The sequence below is a fragment of the Ovis canadensis genome, chromosome 7 (genome assembly GCF_042477335.2).
Source record: "Ovis canadensis isolate MfBH-ARS-UI-01 breed Bighorn chromosome 7, ARS-UI_OviCan_v2, whole genome shotgun sequence".
NCBI classification, from domain to species: Eukaryota; Metazoa; Chordata; class Mammalia; order Artiodactyla; family Bovidae; genus Ovis; species Ovis canadensis.
This window is the reverse complement of record NC_091251.1, coordinates 21,123,479-21,142,754: the sequence shown is the minus strand read 5'-3', so window position 1 is coordinate 21,142,754 and position 19,276 is coordinate 21,123,479. Positions and strand designations below refer to the sequence as shown.

The 19,276-nt window shown below is 45.9% G+C and overlaps 1 protein-coding gene and 1 non-coding gene across 5 annotated transcripts in view; one reads left to right on the top strand and one right to left on the bottom strand.

The window, feature by feature from the left end:
- Nucleotides 1–19,276, bottom strand: part of PDE8B (phosphodiesterase 8B) — a 258,748-nt gene that overhangs the window by 4,645 nt on the left and 234,827 nt on the right. For all 4 annotated transcript variants that reach the window (XM_069595361.1, XM_069595360.1, XM_069595359.1 and 1 more), the window contains exons 12-21: nt 19,066–19,143; nt 17,931–18,007; nt 16,320–16,484; nt 13,275–13,320; nt 12,717–12,852; nt 11,619–11,817; nt 7,263–7,480; nt 5,705–5,825; nt 4,849–5,016; nt 2,541–2,670 (exon numbers count right to left, since the gene is read on the bottom strand). In XM_069595361.1, coding sequence (XP_069451462.1) covers nt 2,541–2,670; nt 4,849–5,016; nt 5,705–5,825; nt 7,263–7,480; nt 11,619–11,817; nt 12,717–12,852; nt 13,275–13,320; nt 16,320–16,484; nt 17,931–18,007; nt 19,066–19,143 — 1,338 coding nt within the window. The remainder of the gene's footprint in view (nt 1–2,540; nt 2,671–4,848; nt 5,017–5,704; nt 5,826–7,262; nt 7,481–11,618; nt 11,818–12,716; nt 12,853–13,274; nt 13,321–16,319; nt 16,485–17,930; nt 18,008–19,065; nt 19,144–19,276) is intronic.
- Nucleotides 981–1,052, top strand: TRNAC-GCA (transfer RNA cysteine (anticodon GCA)). The gene has a single exon. It is a non-coding gene; the product is annotated as a tRNA-Cys (tRNA).

Genomic DNA, 19,276 nt, shown 5'->3' with positions numbered 1-19,276 from the left:
CAAACAAAGCTAGTGGAGGTGATGGAATTTCAGTTGAGCTATTTCAAATCCCCAAAGATGATGCTGTGAAAGTACTGCACTCAATATGCCAGCAAATTTGGAAAATTCAGCAGTGTCCACAGGACTGGAAAAGGTCAGTTTTCATTCCAATCTCTAAGAATGGCAATGCCAAAGAATGTCCAAACTACTGCACAATTGCACTCATCTCATACGCTAGTAAAGTAATGCTCAAAATTCTCCAAGCCAGGCTTCAACAGTATGTGAACTATGAACTTCCAGATGTTCAAGCTGGTTTTAGAAAAGGCAGAGGAATCAGAGATCAAATTGCTAACATCTGCTGGATCATCAAAAAAGCAAGAGAGTTCCAGAAAAACATCTGCTTTATTGACTATGCCAAAGCCTTTGACCGTGGCTCAGAACAAACTGTGGAAAATTCTTCAAGAGATGGGAATACCAGACCACCTGACCTGCCTTTTGAGAAAGCTGTATGCAGGTCAGGAAGCAACAGTTAGAACTGGACATGGAACAACAGACTGGTTCCAAATCGGGAAAGGAGTACATCCAGGCTGTATATAGTCACCCTGCTTATTTAACTTATATGCAGAGTACATCATGAGAAATGCTGGGCTGGATGAAGCACAAGCTGGAATCAAGACTGCAGGGAGAAATATCAATAACCTCAGATATGCAGATGACACCACCCTTATGGCAGAAAGCAAAGAAGAGCTAAAGAGCCTCTTGATGAAAGTGAAAGAGGAGAGTGAAAAAGTTGGCTTAAAACTCCACATTCAGAAAACTAAGATCATGGCATCTGGTCCCATCTCTTTATGGCACATAGATGGGGAAACAGTGGAAACAGTGACAGACTTAATGTTTTGGGGCTCCAAAATCACTGCAGATGGTGACTGCAGCCATGAAATTAAAAGATGCTTGCTCCTTGGAATAAAAGTTATGACCAACCTAGACAGCATATTAGGGCTTCCCTGGTAGCTCAGTTGGTAAAGTATCTGCCTGCAGTGCAGGAGACCCAGGTTCGATCCCTGGGTTGGGAAGATCCCCTGGAGAAGGAAATGGCAACCCACTCCAGTATCCTTGCCTGGAAAATCTCATGGACAGAGGAACCTGGTGGATTGCAGTCCATGGGGTCGCAAAGAGTTGGGCACAACTGAGCGACTAACAGACACACACACACAGACAGCGTATTAAAAAGCTAGAGATATTACTTTGCCAACAAAGGTCCATCTAGTGAAAGCTATGGTGTTTCCATTAGTCATGTATGGATGTGAGAGTTGGACTATGAAGAAAGCTGAGCGCTGAAGAATTGATGCTTTTGAACTGTAGTGTTGGAGAAGACTCTTGAGAGTCTCTTGGACGGCAAGGAGGTCCAACCAGTCCATCCTAAAGGAAATCAGTCCTGAATATTTATTGGAAGGACTGATGCTAAAGCTGAAACTCCAATACTTTGGCTATGTGATGCAAAGTACTGACTCAATGGAAAAGACCCTGATGCTGGGAAAGATTGAAGGTGGGAGGAGAAGGGAACAACAGGATGAAATGGCTGGATAGCATCACCGACTCAATGGACATGGGTTTGAGTAGGCTCCAGGAGGTGGTGATGGACAGGGAGGCCTGGCGTGCTGCAGTCCATGGGGTTGCAAAGAGGCGGACACAGCTGAGCGACTGAACTGAACTGAATGTTACTCAGCCATAAAAAAAAGAATGAAATAATGCCATTTGCAGCAACATGAATGGAGCTAGAGACTATCATACTAAACGAAGTCAGTCCGAGAAAGAAGTATCACTTATATGTGGAATCTGAAAAAAAAAAAAAGGATGAAAATGAGCTTATTTATAAAACAAGCTCAGAAACTTTAGAAACAAACTTATGGTTACCAGAGGGGAAACGTGGAGGGAGGGATAAATTAGGAGTTTGAGATTACCATCTACACACTACTATGTAGACAGTAATCAATAAGAACCTACTGTACAGCACAGGTGATTCTACTCAACAGTAGATAATGTTCTATAATAACCTATATGGGTTAAGGATCTGAAAGAGAATGGACATATGTATATATGTAACTGAATCACCTAGCTGTATACCTGAAAGTAACACATTGTAAATCAACTATAATCCAACATAAAAATAAAAAAAATAAAAACAAATCTCAGTGAGAAGCTGTTTATCAAGTGACATTACCAAAAGAATCTGTTACTCAGTAGACATATTTTGTGTTCTCTAGAATTTCCTCCAGTGATATAATAAAACTCCTTTAAGCTTTGGGAATATGTCCTTTGAAGAGTTAAACACTTGTTTATCCAGTTATCAGCCATCCATTGAGTCCTCCATACACATGGTCTGTGCTGAGGATGCAGAAAGTGTTCCTTTCCCCCCGCCATATCTGGCCACAAACAGCTGACATTTTTTTTTTTAAAGTAACATTTAACACCTTTAGGCCTGGCCTCTGTCATTAAAGGTAATCATTATAAAGCATAACAAGATATTCTGTTTGTGGGTAACAAAACATGAGCCATCTTACCATCCCAAGCATCAAACATGTCTGTTATGAAGTAGTCAATAAAGGAGATTTGGGACTTGGGGATGCTACAGGTATTCCGGTCAAACACTGGCATCACTACGGGCAGCCCCTGTCTCTTCTCTTCATCCGTCTGTAAGAAATAATACACACGGCTGTAGGGGACACAAGGAGGTGTCACAGTGGCATCGAGTTTGTCAGAACCACCCTGTGAAAAAGGGGTCACAATCCAGTGGTATCGATCAAGAAATAGGCTCAGCATTTCTCAGGGCTTACATAACTCAGCTACCTGAAGAGCTGCAGTGACTGGATTCAGGTCTTCTGACTCTTAAATGTGTTAGATTCTCTCTTACAGCTACCCACCGACCCCCCGACCCCGACCCCGACCCCGACCCCGACCCCGACCCCACCGAAGCACTGATTTCAGGATTCATACCCTCTTTTCTAAGATCTGTTTTCATGACTGCAAGGTAGACAGCTTTCAGAGTAATACTACTAAATACTAAGTGGAGTTTACACTGAGGGTACAGAAGCAGTGGTGGGTTTAAAGCTGCAGATGTTTCAGCACAAATCGAAGAACTGGAACCAAGCTGTATCAACAGACATTGAATTATTCACTGTTACATGCTTGCAGTTTAAAAAGAAAGTCAGTTTCACTTAAGAATATCTAAAGGAAAGCAGTAAGAATTATTAATCTTACTAAACTTGACCTTTGAAAATACCTTTTTTAAATATTCTGGGTGACAAAACCCAAAGTACATACAAAGCCCTTGTGCTGCACATGCAAGGGTGTGAAGGTTGTCTGGAGGAAAAGCAGGTAGGCAGGTGAGCTGAACTCGATTCTCTTTTTCATGGAATAACTATTTTTACCTGAAAAGAATGACTGACAAACTGTTTGGCTGTCTGTACTGGTCATGCATGCAATTCTGATCATCTGTGTAAATTGAGCATTTTGCACCCTGAAGTGTATGTTTATAATGCCTAAGGTCATAATTCACAGGACTGAAATTAAAATCCACACTTACTGGTGGTGTACTGAGCCAGAGACCGGCTGGCCAGAAGCCTCATCTGTAACTCAAGTGTTAGGTCACATTGTCGTGTGCACATGTCCTTTATGGGAAAAGGACACCTACACAGGGAAATTACATTAAAGAACTTAAAAGTGGTTCTTTCCCATTCCCCATTCACAGACTTTGAGACTATCTAGGAGTAGGATTTTAAGTCTTCTCTGTGGGTCCTGGAAAGCCCCATTAATGGTCTCCTACCAGTTTCGGCTCAGCTTGCTCATTTCAGGTCAGTCGATCAGGCAGCCTTAAAATACCCACTGCTGTTCAAGGAGAGGTTTGGGGTTTTTTTTCCCCTTCTCTTTCTGGCAAGCTCAGAGCTGGCTGGCCTAATTCCCATGGACTCTCTTCCCATCCTTGAAAGCTACAGCTAACTTATTGCATCCTTAGCTGGTTTTTGCTCTGCCAACCCTTCTAGACACCATTGGCTAGTCTTTACCCCTGCCTCAGTAGTACATTCCAGTGAGATCGGCACTTCCCCTCCCCAAATAATTACGTGTAGCCACTTGGGATGTTTGTCTTTCTGTCCCACATCATAAACATTAGTCCCTAAAGCCTCTTCTTTGGAAGTAGGCCTCTGTTTCAAATGGCATCTTGTGGTCTGCTACTTTTGGGTTATTCTTCAGCTCTTCACACTGCAAAGTTACTATTCCTATATAGAAATTCTGTGTTTCCTCTTTACTAATTTTGGTCATAACACTTGGTTCTCTCAGAATGTCCTTTCTCATTTCTAAATTTTGAAATCCTTAAAAAAAAAAAAACCCAGCTCTAACACCTTTTCCACCTTTCTAGATAAAAGCCCTTCTTTTATCTAGGAAAAAAAAAAAACAACTTTCTGAACTCTTAGGACTTAACATATACCTCCTTTAGAAGTGTTTTCACTTAAAAAAATATATTGTGTGGACCTATTTATGTCTATGCCCCCTACTGCATTATGAGGTACCCTCAAGCAGAGATGTGTCTTATGTCTGTGTTTCCCACAATACAACGAGGAGATAATAATCTGATGAATGAATGGACTTCCCAGTTTTTGTGGAAGTTCAGGATCTAAAAACTCGAGAATGAAAAGAATCCCAAAGGCTCAGTTTCTCTCCTTCCCCCTAGAGAGACTTTGAGTAGTGACCAGCCATACCAGTTAGTCTCTTGAGGGACCAGAATCCTATTCCAGGCAGGGGTGAGCCATTTCTTTCTGAGGAAGAGTTATTTAACTTGTTCACTCATGGCGCTTCCCCAGAGAGGGAGCCCACCTGCGCAAAGTACTCCTCAGAGATCCTGCCAGCCCATTCAATGCACAGGTCCAAGGGGCGGCAGGGGTTGGCTACGTCCGCACACTTGATCATCATGCGTTTGATCAGGGTCTGGTTCTCAGGGAAGTTCTTCCCTGGAGGGCTGCACTCGCAGTCGCTGCCGTCAATCTGGAAAGCAGACAAGAGTTGGTGCAATACAATGGTGAAGCCCACAAGAGTCAACTGTCTACAGATACTAGACCGCGGTCACCCAGGCCACCTCAGCATGAGATGTGATTGAAGGAGGCGTTCCCAAGTTTAATTCCATATATGGTACGCCGACATACTCAAGCAATACAAACACATAGGGCTTTAAAGTTCAGTGTTCCTATCACCACCCACCTTGTGGTTTTGTTTGCAACCAGTCACTTCCAATTTAACTGTCTACAGTCTTCAGATACTGATAGACATTTAATGAAAACCAACAGGAATATAATTCTTTAAATTATCTAATTTTGAGGTCTCCCAAGAGCCCAAAGAAAGAGAACTAGAAGGGCTTTGAATCCTCTAAAACACCACCATTTATTCCAGTCTCAGCTGTCTGCAGGGTCCTCTCATTGTCATCTTTGGGCCTACTTCCTTTTGTCACCACTGGCTTTATTTCAGGGCTCTTCTTTCAGGGAGTTCAGAGTTGTTATGGATACCCAATCTGTTCTTGTTACCAGGGAAAACAAGTGGCCAACACTCAGCCCTTCCTTATCAACTCCAAGTAAGTAGCCATCTTGTATTCAAGATGGAGAGAAAATGCTTTGAGGCCAGAGTATAGGGTATAACGGAAATAAACTCTGATGTGTATTATTACATGTGAAATGCTTACCTCAGCTGCCATTGGCTTGTTGATGCTGTTCACAAATTTGTTCACATGTTCAAAGTGTTTTGTCATCTCTGTTGCTAAAACCATGTCAATAATAGCTTGGCGCAGTGTTCGATAATGGTTCCTGAAATAACCAGAGGACAAAGGGCCTTTGTTCAAATCATGCCCCCTGAATTAGAACTGTTCTGCCATTTTACCACACTTCCCACAATCCAGGAGGAAGCTAGGGGCACTGAAGAAATGAGTTAAGACCACAAGAGCTTACCTGCTCATCTTCCTACCAAGCCGGGACTTGGTGACACTATACCATCTTCCCAAAGATAGCCGACCCTCATGTGATTTGTGAGTATTAAAAGAAGCACCACCTGTCACGTGGGCACTTATCTTACAAGGTGGTGCCCTTCTGTCTGCCCTTGGCAACATCAGAACAGCCAGGCAGAAGGAAATGGCGAGTTCTTCCCTGTGAGGCTGGCACAGCAACCTGATGAGCTGTCCCTTGGCATTCGCTGCAGACACAGCGATTCTTACTACAGAGAAGGCTCGTCATTCCTTTTGATGACGGCACTGGAAGAGCTTTCTGCTTAGCGAGCAGTTGTCTACATTACAGTCACACAGAAGCTGTAATGGGAGGAGCAGCAGCCCCGCCCCGCCACTGCCCAGTTCCTGCCATCTTTTTCTAAGTCCAGGAGCCAGAATGAGGAGCTGAATAAAACTGGCTGTCGGCAACAATTCCTCCTCAGAAAGTTTTAAAGATGGAGCCTGATACTGACGAAGCCCTCAGCTGAAGGTGGAATAACTGAATATTTTCATAGTATAATAACGAGATTTTCTCTGGTTTCTAGAGACCAAGGTGATCGGTTCGGGTTCATGGTGACAAGTGATCACTGAGGCCCGAGCGAGCTCTGCACTCTCCTTGCACTGCCCTCTCTCGGTTGCGGGGGGGGGGGGTCTTCTCTCCAGCCTGGCTGGTACTATGTTGGAAGTATTCAGTCTGACTGCAGGGCTATGTCAGGCGAGAAGAATGTCTCCTATCTGTTCACATGTGGCAAACTCACCAGAGGAGAGAGTACAACAGTGAGCGGGGAAGCCACCCCCTCACCCCACCCCACCCCGCCACCGTGGACTCCAGGAGCTCTGCTGGGACTGGTGGACATGATCTCCTCATGAGTTAGGATTTTAAGTGCCCAAAGACTGAGCTGGGGAAAGATGGGGAAGGATACATTTCCTCGAGTTACACCAAAGATAGGATATCCTTTTGAGAGAGTAGAAATATCTGTTATATTTATCAGTAGCAATAATCTGTAGAAATCTTTGCAGCATATAAAGCATTTTCATGAACTCACTGGAGACCAAATGGAGTTTAAGAAGATGAAACAGTCTAAAAAGTACAGTTAAGACGAGAAGGGCAAGGCTATTATTTTACTGTCTGATACAATGGGAAAACTATCATTATTTCCTCTTCCCCACCAAGAGGAAAGCTAAGTACTTGGAGAAGTCAGGGAAAACTGAGTTTCCGCCTTACATTTTACAAACCCAATCACAAGAGCCTTAGCACACAAACCTGTCAATATTCTTGAAAATGTTGCATTTGCTGTCCTTGACCGTGAGCTGGAAGGCCAGGGCCGTGTGGTGACTCTCCAAGACAGCGGTGTCATTATACAGCACAGCGAGCTCACTGCCCGCGTTGCACAGGAAAGAGTTGGTCCTTCCCGGGTGGTCCACGTCGTGGACTGTGGCAGCGATCAGGGCGGCCACCTCGTCCAGCTGATCGAGGCTTCCCTGGGGCCCGGGGGAGGCAAGGTTGGGTGTTACCCACTGGATAATGGAGACCTACACTCATCCCTGTCTCCCAGGAGGGCATACGCCAGGGGATCCTTCTCTGACTTCCTAGAAGTTAAGAGGCCACCTAGGATACATCACATCACCTTGCTGTACCGTGGATTATCTGGAGGGAAATAGAAATCTGAGTTGCGGTTATAATGGATACCTAAATTCTTTCTCCAGAGTCCATTTACTCTAGTGATTCTGCAGGAAAGTGCCAAACAGGAACGCATGCAGTGTGGCCTAGTGCCCTGACTCTTCCATAAGCGGACGGAGAAGAAAGTGGCCTAGGATCACAAGTGTTGCTTTACTTGCCTACTTCTGAAAAGATTGAGAGTGTGGCAGCAAACAGCACAGATAAAACAACAGATAATACTCTCCACACACACATAAAAGGAGTAGAGCCAAGTAACATAAGGGGATCAAGGGCAAGAAGGATTTTCCCAGGAAGACTGACGCTAAGGGGGCTCTCACAGTCAAGAAACACAATTTCACTCTGGGCCGGCAGGTGGCAAAGGCAAACAGGGAGGCCCCTCTTCTTTAACACACTCATTATATAATTAAAGAACACAACCCAGAGCATCGGGAGGCACAGGTTTTCTCAGCTCACAGCTTGAGGAAGAAGTTATCCAATGGCCTGCTGTTGTGGAAGACATTGTGCTTTATGAACTCTTTCCTTCAGCCTCCGTTTATTGGAGGCTTGCTGAGTGCCAGCCGTCTTGCAGGCTGCAGGAGTCGCGGTGGTGAATTACTCTGGCATGGTGTCTGTGCTAACGCAGCTGGCCACTTACTGGGGAAAGCATAAGTAACTCACTGGAAGGTGGGCTAAGGAGGTACGTGCAGGTGCTTTGTGAGTGTAGCCATGAGGCCTGATCTCGTTTAGGGCACTGCTGTCCTTTCAGCTTTCTGTGCTGATGGAGAAGTCTGCACGTGGGCTCTAATATAGTGACCCCTCATCCCTCACGTCTCCTGGACGCTTGGAATGTGCCAGTGCACCCGGGGAATGGAATGTCTCATTTTGTTTTAATTAAATGTGGCTTCTGGCTACTCTGGATGATGTGGATGCAGAGGGTGGGCAAGAATGGGGTCTCTGAGGGAGCGATTTTTATGCTGGAAACTGAAGGATAAGCAAGAGTCAGCCAGGCAAAAAATGGCAAGGGAGAGAAATCCAGGCAGAAAGATCAGTCTATGTGATGCTTCTGATGCGAAACAAAGTGATTTATGGAGAGGGAACTTAGAAGAGCATCATTGTGACTGAAGGGTAGTGAGCGAGAAGAAAAGTGGTTCCCAAGGTGAGGCTCAGGGTAGGGGGTGGCGTGGGCATAATTTTTGGTTTTCCGGGGTTGCTTTCCTAGGCTGTTGGAGGAAAACCCTGCAAACTGCTTCTCAGATGTGAACAGGTAAGAAACAGTGATTCGGAAGCTCAGCCCTGAAAACTTTTCTGAAAACTGTCCCTTCCAGAAGGAAGACATTTCCATTTTCAGACTGACCTCCCGGAGCTGGGGGACAGTCCTGGCTTGGCCTTGGTCCACATGAACCACCCTCTCAAGCGGGCAGAGCAGTCAAGGCCATTCTTCTTGGTTCTTCCCAGAGACGGATGCTGTGATGCCCAGGGCGAGCAAACATGCCTAGCCCCCTTTCAATGCTGGTTAGGAGGGGCCATGGTAACCCGCAGGGACAGTCAGGGGCCCGGGCTGCTTGGCCTCCATGCTCACTGATTCTCCCTGCGCAGTGAGGCCCAAACTTCGGGCCTCCAGCCAGTGCTCTTGGAGCGTGTTCTATCTTGCTTGGAGTACGGGGCCGATTTATTTTTACGTTCTTCAGTGACATAGGTTCAAGCGACTAGAGTAGACAGCAAACAGCATTAGCGGAGCCATGCCCTGCCAGCTCGCGCTGGTTCGGACCCTGCCCCTTACAGTGCTATAAGAGCCACGCCCTGAGTTTTGGTGGGCACTGTCTGTTAAGGCAGTGTCTGCTAGATGCAAGGGAGGCAGGGAAAGAAGGCCAGGCTGCTCACTAGCAGATGGGAGGAGCGAGGCTCTTCCCACGGCAGGGACGACTGTCTGTGGAAGAAACCCCCCGCCAGACCCACGGGAGGAGGAATGCAGACATTTCTGCAGGGCTGTCTTCCTTCAGCCAGCAGGGCCAGAATGGACTCCATCCGAGATTAGCCTTTGCGACAGCTCCTTTACCAGGATAAAGTCACACACACACAATAACAAAGGAACGCTGGCTATCCTGACCTCTCCACTAAGAGTGGGTCCTGGGAACAGGCAAGCATGGGAGGGGGCAGGGTCTGTAAGGCGCTGAAGGAGAATGCACTTGATCTGGCCGAGGACGTGGAGCTGTCGGTGACGTTAAGAGCTTTAGCCTTCTAAAGAAGCGAGGGGTGACCGATGACACGGGCCTTTGGTAAGAACGTTTTTCTGACTCTTGAGCAGAGGAAGCAGGCCTGGTGGAAGAGGCCTCAGGAAGCGCTTCCCAGTGGACTAACCAGTGATCCTGGGCTGCTAGTGAACCTTTGAGCTCAGGGGTCCCTTCCAGCCCAGTTCTCCAGGGTTCCTTGCCGCTCTAAATTATCTGATTCTTTGGCCTCTTAGAAAATGTCTTTTGGATTACAAGCATATTGTATCTAGTCTTAGACTTAATTGTATTGCTATTTGAGAATTTAATTAGACTCTGAATGCTCTAGCAGAACAAATAATTTAAAGAAAATTTCTTATTTTAGGGGAGGGAGAGTAAAGGAGATAATAAAGTGACTAAGCATTCCCTAATCGATCAAGCATTTAATCTGTATTTTTTCTAGAGTGATTCTGTTTAAGAAGACTTCATCTTGAACTCAAGGCTGCAGTGCCTACAGGTCAGTTTGGTCTCAGCGGTAATGCCCAAGCTCCTGTCCTCATTTGGCCGTGTGCAAACTCTGCTGTATCCTCTCTCATGTGGAAAATGGAGCGATGTGAAACTGGAGAGGAATCTCGAAGTGTTTTTAGCTCCTCACAGAAGGAGAAGCCTGCGTTGTGGCTGCAGAAGCCCAGGAGTGCCGCACTTAGGGAAAGCTTGTGCACCGCGATGGAAAGCCCATGCAGCCAAAAATGGTGCCATAGAAACAGGCTGTTATCACCTGTGATACCACCTTTTGTAAAAGAGAGAAAAACCTTACAAAAGCATCGTCCTTGAACCTCCCTATTTGCTTTCTTGCTGATGAAAATTAATGCCAGGGTCAGTCTTTGGCAGCACTGAGAAGGCAACACCGCCCCCTCCCCGTGTCTGTGCCTTTTCTGCCCCTCTTGCCTGTCCAACTACCACTCTCCTTGAGCACCTAGGGTCTAAGACTTAAGTAAGGGAACGCCTGCATGGTAAGCATCTGCAGGTTGATGTCAGTCTGTCTCTATAGCATTTGTTCCAAGGGTATGTACTTTCTAAGCTTCACTTCTAATTGTAGCAGCAAAGAATTACAAGCTGCACTGAAAGTGATGATAGTTGGAAAAGAGGGAGCCGGGGATCTCTTGCAGCCACACGTGGGGTATACACAGAGCTGCCCTGCAAACCAGCACCTTAAACGATGGTGCTGACTTCTCAGACTAAGGAACTTGGAACTCTTCCAGAAGTACAGAAATCACTAGCATACAGATGTACACAACTCACACCTATACAGAACACATACATACGTATATAGATCAGAAGGACGCTGAACGGTTCATAGCTATCTGGACTATAGCATACCAATGACAAAACTTGGATCTTAAAATTTAATCTCTAGACCTAGTAACCATTTGCTCTAATAATTAAGTTCTGTCCTCTAAGCTGGTATCATGCAGGGCTCCTAGTGAACATTTGGAGAATGGGTTTATGGATCAGCCAGACATGTAAAGGAGTCCCTACGGCAGCATAAATGATTATTTTAGGCATTTGGGGGAAGGGAAGACTAGGAGAAAAGGCAGTGTCTTTATAACACTGAAAGGACCAGTCCCTTTGGTAGTTCAAAGACTGTCAAACTGGGTCCAAAAGAGCTGTTTGCTTAATATATTTATGAAGGTTGAGTTCTTAGTTCTCCAAAAGCTGTGCAGGTAACTAGACGGCGCTATCAAAATTCTACCTTCACTCTCTCCTTGCCGAGGAAGAAGGCTGTGGCGTGCAGGACGTCAGCGGCATGGGTGGAGTTGTGGTAAGCATTGGAAGAGTGGTAGTTGGCTTCAATCACCTGGAGCCAGGCCCGAAGAGTAGTTTCAGAACAGTGTAGAAATTCACATACTCCAAACCGGGAGAAAACTTTCAAGCCCAGGTAAACCAATGGCCTGCAAAACAGGAACGTACACTCTGATTCACTGTATTAACTGCTCCAGAAACTGCTTTCTTTGAAGACGACTGGGCAATTGGTTCACCTCCCTCCGATGCTTACTCCACAAGCACAGGGGCATAAAAATCGTCCTCTCCAAATTAGAAGGTGATAGAGCCTCTCCTCCTCATCCGTCACTTCTTTAAAACTAGGTGCCTCGTGGTGGCGAATCCAAATGACTTGTAGACTGTCTCTAAGTCATCTGCCCTTCAGTGGCTCTACAACCAAGGAAGGCCTCTTACAGTCCCTCTCTCTGCTTCCACGTAAGCTCCACACTTCTGTGTTCCCTGAGGAAGTTACTGAGCCTGGGGATAAGAGGTATGGCTTGTGTGGGCTCAGCAGGGTCATGTCAGAGAGTCAGTTACTTATTTACAGGTGAGTATCATTCATATCCAACACCCCTGGAAGAAATGAACTTCTGTAATAGGAGAGGACTTTCTGAGTTATCGGGTCTTTCTCCTGCCTATAGGGTGAATCCAAGGAAGAGGCTACAGTGCTCTCAAACTCATGCTGTAAGCTGGAACTTTAACAAGTTCGGGCCCGAGAATGCTTAGAACTCTTGGCTCACTGGCAGAAGGATGACCTGGCTAGATCTGAAGAAGACACACAGTATTTCTTCATCCTGGGTTGCCACCAGGCTGATCCCAGATCTTACCCGCTGATACTCCCTGCTCCATAGAGAGCTCACTCCAGGGACCATGGCCTCTCGCATAATTGAAACTCCTCCAGCATGGCATGAAAAGCAGAGCCTGGGTGGTCACCTGTGGCAAGGACTCATCTCCCTCACAGTTTCTAGATGTGAAAGTCTAGAGCATGTCCATCAACCCTCCCCTGCCGGCAGCCGGAGAAGCCACGTACCTTTTGTGCGTCACAGCTTCCAGTTCAAAGATGTTGAACTCCCAGCTTTCCTCATTATCAAGTAATTGGGCGATGGAAGGGGGGACATCATTGATGGTTACTGGCATCGCAAGGTGACTATGACTCTGGTGTACGTCTGAGCAAACAGATGGGGCAAGAAGGGTGGGTAACTGGGGACTCGTGAGCACTGATAAGCATCTGTCATCTTCATGGGTGCTGCTAGAAAGTAAGTCTTGAACTTCCAGGGGCAGGAAGATTTTCACCTCAGGGTTCTCTTATACTTCTGAGCTTCAAGATCCCCCAGTAGAAAAATAATTCAGCTTAACTGAATTAACTGTTTAAACATGGACAGATTTGTGACTCTTACTCTGACAGTGCACAGGGAAGTAATTTATACTAGGAGACCTGGTTTCAAATGTAGACCATAGAGATGTTTAAACTCCAATGAGACCAACAGGAAGTATCACGAACACCCTCCCCAAACAATAATCACAACACCGAAGGAGACAGAAGGCCAGAGACAGGTTACCAGCCACAGGTGGAGAGAGGACAACTTACTCTTAGTGAACACGTACTCGTTTCCTGACAGCCTTCTCAAGCCATCCTGGAATAAAGACAGATGCTATGAGAAGCATGCTTTCTATGCCGTTATCATTATTCTCTCAGTTCTTTCATTAGCCAAAGGGATTTGAATCCTGAATAACTCAGTCAATCTGCAACTCCAGGTGGAAGCTCAAAATTGGATGAGAACAACAGCTACAGAACAGGGGATGCTCTCCTTTTCGTGGCTTTAGCTGCAGGAGATGCAGAACTGAGAATTAAGTGGCTCTGTCTGCATTCAAGTCTCTCACCTGAGCTGTGAGCTGGCTCTGTTCTCATGCCGTCTTTCTTTTGTGACATTTTGAAGCTACATCAATGAAATCACAAAAGTAATCTTGTTTTGGGTGCATGTTAATTTGAAAGGACCCCAGGCATCCTCATGAAAGTGAGAGTAAAAGTCGCTCAGTCGTGTCCAAGTCTTTGTGACCCCAAGGACTACACAGTCCGTGGAAATCCCCAGGCCAGAATGCTGGAGTGGGTAGCCGTTCCCTTCTCCAGGGGATCTTCCCAACCTGCGGATCGAACCTAGGTCTCCTACACTGCAGGCGGATTCTTTACCAGCTGAGCCACAAGGGAAGCCCAAGAATACTGGAGTGCATAGCCTATCCCCTCTCCAGGGGATCTTCCCAACCCAGGAATCAGAGGCGGATTCTTTACCAACTGAGCTACCAGGGAAGCCCTAGGGACTGTTACTTTGGTGTTGTTAGACTTACATCCTGGGGAGCCAAATCGATGGGCCACATTTGGGGTATGATTTAACGTAAAGCCTTTAGAGTGCTCAGTCGCTCAGCTGTATTGACTCTGTGACCCTGTAGACTGTAGCCCACCAGGCTCCTCTGTCCATGGGATTCTCCAGACAAGAATACTGGAATAGGTTGTCATACCCTCCTCCAGGGGATCTTCCTGACCCAGGGATCAAACCCACATCTCCTATACTGCTGAGTGGATTCTTTACTACTGAGCCACTGCGGAAGCCCCAAAGCTTTTAAAGGTTGGGTTAATTTTTGACTAACATCTAAATTAACTTTTTTCCAGTTATAACTTCTATCTTATGAGCTTTGCTGTTAGCCTTCAAAGGAAGTTTCTGGACTTGAGGTCTTGGGAAGGGCAGCACAGGGGAGTGAACAGAATGCCCATGTCCCACCATTTAGCAGGCTCTTGAACTTTAGTCCCCAGATGTTCTTCAGTCAGTTCCTATCCTCGACCTTCTACCTGAGTACCTAATTATTTAGATCTTTGCTTAAAAGTCATTTATAAGTGCTTATTTGTCATCCCGCAAAAGTATGTGCTAAGGTTTAAAGTGTTAATGAAGGGCTCTCCTGAAGTCACACTTAAGAGTCTTCAGGCCAAGAGCTTAAACTTTCAGAACCAGATAAACAGATGAGGCATGACGGCCATAACTCTCCCGCCTCCAGGGAGGGCATCGCAAGGGGCTCCTCTGTCGTGGTTCTTAGGTTTTCCTTCTGCTTCTAATTTGCCTTTGTCTCTTCTCTTTCCTAACGCTTCATAAGAATAGGTGGGAGCTTGCACTGGTTCCTCACTGCATGACCTGGAGAGGAAGCCCGTGGTCTGGCAGCAGGGAAAGGACAGCAGGTCACTTGTTCTGGGAACCAGAATCTCCCCGCAGCAGCTCTGCAGCGGCCAGCCTCCTCACAGACCCTTGCCAGTCTTCCTTTGTGTTTTTAATGGAAGTATTGTTGACCCTCAATGTTGAGATAGTTTCAGGTGCATGGCAAAGTGGTTATACATATATATGTGTGTGTGTGTGTGTGTATTCTTTTTCAGTTTCTTTTATATTATAGATTATTATAAGATACTGACTATAGTTCCCTGAGCTATTCAGTAAGTTCTTGTTGCTTATCTGTTTTATATATAGTAGTTTGTATCTGCTAACCCTAATCTCCTGATTTATCTCCTCTACCACCCCTTTCCCCTTTGGTGACCATAAATTTGTTTTCTGTATCTGTGAGTCTATTTCATAAATAAGTTCCTTTGTATCATGATTTTAAATTTTACATATAAGGGATACCGTGTGATGTTTGTCTTTCTCTGTCTGGGTTACTTCACTTAGCTTGATCATCTGTAGGTCCAACCATGCTGCTGCAGATGGTACTGTTTCATTCTTTTTTACTGGCTGAATAATGTTCCGGTGTGGTGTGTGTGTCCTTTAGAAACAGAGTCTACACTGCATTGGGATGGGTGACCAAGGCCAACCCAGGGCCTTGAAAGGAACAGGAGGTTACTCAAATCACGGGGGCATCAGGGACCTTTGGTAAGAACAAGGACAATGGACCAGAAAGCCAGGCAACATTCAGCATCTGCTGGCAGGGCTGGACAGAAAACTTGAAAGTAAAACTCTTCAATGCCTCAGACTTTGTTCTCCCAAAGAATTCTTCCAGCTTCAGTCTCCAATAAGAAGCACAAATGAATAATTTGAACTTTCTTATTTTTCTTCACTTGCTGATAGATGATGATTACAGACACAGATCACCGCAACGCCAATAGGCCAGGACAAGGTCCTTAGCAGTCAGCCACTTCTAGTGGTTACAGACGGTGGCCTCTCCCCTCCTCCCTGTACTGAGCCACAGCGGCCCCACTCTGTTTTTATTGATTATAAAGGGAATGCTATGTCAAGCTTTTATTTAAAGAAAGGATTCTGCAGGTAAGAGTTTGGAAACTAGTGCTGTCATCTAAGTACCAACTCTTTCATTATATAAAGAGCCTGAGGTCCGAGGAACCCAAGGATAACTGTACCAGGTCAAGGGGAAGAAGTTAACAAGGGCCCCATTGTGATAGCTAGCCTTCAATCAACTGTCCATTTACTCCTTACTGTAACACGAATTCTGAAGGACAAATTATTCATTTGTGTTCCTGCCACTGCTTCTAGTTAGCTCATACAGCAGGTATTTCTACACCTGCCAGTAATAGTCTATCGGTCACATGTACTCGGGAGTACCCTTAATGTCATCTGCCCTGCATTTCCGGTTCTTTCTCATCACTCACAGTCATCAGCCCGCCCACGAGATCACTGGTGTGGGGATCTTCATCTTTGGTACCCAGCTGAGGGGAGTACAGTTCTGTAGTTCGTAAAATTTCTAAAACTCTGTCCAAGGCTTCTGCCACTGTGACAGGACTGTTTTCTTGGGCTGCATTGATTATATTTATAACCTAAGGAAGGGAAGAGAAAGAAAGAATAAATTTGAGGACATTAGGGTTCTGCTTCCCAAAAGCCACTCATGAGCCCAGAATCTAAAAGAAATTAGATGAGAACACATCTTATTGTTCAAAATGCCTGGTGTCTTCACTGCAGCACCTCGTCGTACTGAGGCAAGCTTCTCTCGCCACCCTCTCTGGTGTCTCTCTTACTTCAGCAGCTACATCTTCTCAGGCTCCTCTGCTGATCTGTCTCCTCCAGCTCTCTGCTACGGGCTGCAGTCCCTTAGAGATTAATGCTGGGCCTCCCTCTCTCTCTACAGTTCTCTCAGAAATGAGCTCTTTCCTTTCCATGACTCTGGACACATACAACCCGCATGCTGAGGACTCTCAAAATTACACCCCAGCCCTGAACTCCATTTTGACCTTCAGATTTATATATTCAGTTCCCTGCCTGACCTATCTACTGGATTATCTTATTTACATGTCAAAAACTAAAGTCATGACCTTGCTCCCCTCTTCCCAAAGCAAGCAAGTAAACATTAAAAAAAAAAAGAAAAAAAAAAGACAAGAGCTGCACTCCTTCGGTTTCTACATTGCTGGGAAAAAAAAACCTTCTATTAATCTTGTGCTCAAACCAAAACCTGGGGGGCCCTGGTTGACATATCACTTTCCCTCAATTCTCGCCCTACCTGACAGTATAATTCATCACAAGAGAAACTGAAGTTACTCCCAAATATTTCTTGATCTTCTCATTTCTCTCCACCTCGACCGCTGTAATTCTAGTGCAGCTGACACCGTTCCGTGCTTAGAATTCTGGAATAGGTCCATAAGTGGCTTCTTCTCTTTCACTCTTGTCATCTGCAGCCCATCCTCTGCATGGCAGCTGGGGGTTCTTTTCAATAAACATATCAGGCCACGTCACTTCCCTCCTTTAAACTCTTCCGTGGTTTCTGCTGCACATAAACTGGAACATACACTTCCTCTGGCTCAGCTGGTCAGGACGCACTGAGCCCTGCACATCGCTGTCACCGTGACTCCCCACTGCTCTCCAGGGTCCGGTCACACTGCTTCCCTTCCCGTCCTCTGTTGCTCCGTCCCCTCCTCCCAGCTCGGTGCCCATCCCCTGCTGCGCCTGCTAGAATCCTCTTCTCCTAACATTCTTGCATGCTTCAGGTCTTACTGCAAATGTTACTTCCTCTACAGAGACCCTCCTTGACCATCCCTTTCACCCAACCCAAACAGGGCCCTAACCTAATTCTCCCTCATAGACACCTGTTGTTTCCCTTTATGACAGCGACTGCCATTTCTACTGTGTATTTAGGATGTGTTTATTTGTTTAATGTGTTTCCTTTCCTGTAAACTCCATGATATCGGTAGTATGCCATTCATCAGTCTATCTCCAGAACACAGCGAGGGCTCGGCGGCCCTGGCAGAGCAGAGGCCGCAGCTGCCACTCACCTTCGTGATGGGCGCCTCGATGGTCATGGAGTGGATCCGCGCCATGGATGGGTAGCGACGGTTCTGCAGACTCGGTGCTGGAGAGAAGTCAGGAAAGCTCAGCCTGTTGCTGGTGGCTCAGCTGGGTTTCAGTGCAGCAAAGGAACCCTTCATGGACCGGGGGCCTGATTCTCACAGGACTACTGTCCTCCACTGCACCCCACAAAGCAATGAGTTCACCCATCTCTTAATCTTAAACTGCTGAGAGCTCAGCCACTACTTGCCAGGGACTGCAAAGGCTGCTCTGGCCTAGAACTTTGATGACAGGAAGGTTTTATGAGTCTCAGGCCCACAGGGGGATTTCAGAGAGGGTTGATGGGATCCGGAAACTTCATCCCAAGAGCCTGACGATGCCCCAGGACTCACTTTCCCTAAGTCACTAAAGCCCAACTTGGGCAGGTCCATCACTTTCAGCCCTCAGCCACAGATCATGTAGCCAAATAACTGCCGTGTAGGCGGGAAGGTGTGATCCGTGACTAGGGTGCGGGTAGGCAGGAGAATGAGGCCCCCTCATTCTGAGTCTTCAGGGTCTTAACACCAAGAACTGATGGTGGGTCTGGCTCCCATCTATAAAAACTGAGCTAGTCCAGCTGAAATCCCCTCATCCATTATCCTCTCCATCTGTCTACACCCGCAACCCACTGGGGAAAACGTCAGTCCATTTTTGTTATCTCATTTTTGGTCCCAATCTCTTGCATGCTGTGTGCTTTAGCCATCTTTCTCAACGAATTATCCGTCTTATTTGTTTGGTCCGTGTTAGTTCAGCTGCTTCCCTCATGCTCACATTTCCCACTGTGACCTGAAGGATAGCCGCTAAGAGGGACTCAGCTATTGAGACTGAGCTGCTCCAGCGGTTATGTGTCCTAACACATAGTAGGACATGAAGGAACAAGCCTAACGTCATTTCATAGGGAAGACACAGACTATAAAAAGTAAAAAAGAGTAAAAAGGCCTAAAATTTTTCTGCCTACAAGAAAAAAAAGCCAGTTTAGTCATAATCTACTCTTTGGGATTTAGTTTATATGCTGATGAATTCTTGAATATATTCCTATGTCATTTCCTACACTTTAAAGTCAAGGAAATATGAACTTCTTACCATCACTGCCTCGAGATGATATTGATTTCACATCAACGGACTCTTTCCTCCTGTTCTTGTATCTGAATGAATGAGACTCTAAGGATTTCAGATTAGTAATGGAGAGTGATTAGTTTACAGCTTATTCACAGCAAAGTTTACACACATTTTTTCCCCTCATTCTCCAAAGAAAACAAGGTTACTTTTTAAGCACTGTAAAAATATTTTTTAA